Here is a 1,735-nt window from a genome sequence, read left to right as displayed (position 1 = left end):
GACGAGACAAGGTGGTAGTAAGTATCATATACCATTTACAAAACAAAAAAATACAAACCGGTATCGGGAATTTCTCTTTACGATGGCTAAAGTCGTGGTGTAGAGACTTTAAACATTAATTTATTTAATTTAAAGTTCTGGTTTTCTTGTTCACAATTACCCAAAAACAACCTCAAAATAGATTTTTGCATAAGAAAGTGTGTCTGGTATTTTTATAATTGAATTTTTTTAACCATTAAAATGGTTTTGTTTTATTAAAATTAAATAATAAAATCCTTCATAAGGTAAAGTTTTGCATAAGGCAGAATGTCCATACTGTAATTGGGTTCGTCACTTTATGACGGGTCTCCAGTTAATTTTATCAATGAAAGTGGTTTCAACAATTTGATTTATCTTAATTAATGAAAACCCCTTCAATAATTACAAAATAATAAATAATATTTTTATAAATAAAATAATAACTTATTTGTTTCAATAGTCATAAAAAATTGGCAAAACCAATTTCTTGGTAAATAATAGTTACTATAAATACAATAGTAAACAAAACTGGATATTAATTTAAAACATAGATATTGATTATTAATCAAAATAAAATGTCAACAATTATAATTATAGTTTATTTTATTATAACTTATTTCTTTGTGAAGTAAAAAAAATATTCAACCAGTCCAAAAACCATTGATTTTTTTCATGTGTTTATTTTTAAATGTATTTTTGGGACAATGTTTGTAATAAAACAATCAAAAAGTAATTATGTTCCATTCATAACATGAAATAGATTGATTGTTTGCATACTATTAAACACTTTTAATTTCATTAAATAATTTGTATTAAATGATGGTGCCACACCTCATATTCATTGTATTACTAGCAATAAATCTATCCACTGCTAAAGGTTCTACCGAAGAACAAATGTGTTTAGACATCAAGACTAAAACCTTGGATATCAAAAAGACCGACTTTAAGATCCACCCGAGTATACTTCCCAAGATCTATCCAAGTACTTCTATCGTCTTTAAAAGCTCTGACCCATCTATTGTTACTGTAGATGAAAACGGGGTACTCACTCCTCAACGCGTTGGGAAAACTGAAATTATTATGACAGTCGACTCGAAGCCAATTTATGAAGCTTTTCAAGTTGAAATTTTTGCTACAACAGGAATAGAAATTTATAGTGAAACGACTCATGTCAAAATTGGAGAGTCACTACGACTCACTGCAAAGTCGATTCCCCAAAAAGAAGTTATCAGCAACACAGCAGTTAACTGGTCATCACTATCAAATAATATTTTATCGATTTCGTCGTCAGGTGTTATCACTGCTCTTGCTGAGGGAACTGCTTTAATCAAGTGTGTTTATGTTGAGTCTGGGAACACATTTGAAGCTACCAAAGAGTTCACTGTGTATACCGAAGTCGTCACAACAAGTGTAGTTCTTGAGGTTGAAGGTCTTAATACCTCACAACTCGTCAAAGGAACTTCTGCTACCGCGAAAGTGTATCTAGAACCATATCATCGTCCATTGACTTTGGGAGTCTCAAGCGTCACATTGACTTCTTCAAACGACGACATTTTAAAAATTTCACAAGACGGGACTTTGACTGGAGTAAGTGAGGGAGATGCACAAATTACAGTGACTTACACTGAAAATGGAAATAGTTTTAAAGCAACTAAAACGCTGACCGTTATATCTGCCCCTGTTGTTCTAACAAGCATTGCTATAGAAACGGACTCAA

The 1,735-nt window shown here is 31.5% G+C and overlaps 1 protein-coding gene across 1 annotated transcript; it reads left to right on the top strand.

Annotated features, from left to right (window-relative positions):
* Positions 1 to 912: 912 nt before the first annotated feature.
* Positions 913 to 1,735, top strand: EIN_388540 (bacterial Ig family (group 2) protein; the record flags this gene model as incomplete). Its single annotated transcript, XM_004258743.1, has 1 exon — positions 913 to 1,735. A coding segment is annotated over one exon (823 nt), but the record flags the coding sequence as incomplete, so codon positions are not given.

The sequence above is a fragment of the Entamoeba invadens genome (assembly GCF_000330505.1).
Source record: "Entamoeba invadens IP1 unplaced genomic scaffold scaff_1105074725685, whole genome shotgun sequence".
Classification (NCBI taxonomy): Eukaryota; Evosea; order Mastigamoebida; family Endamoebidae; genus Entamoeba; species Entamoeba invadens.
Note: the sequence above shows the minus strand (reverse complement) of the source record. Positions and strands in the feature narration are given on the sequence as shown.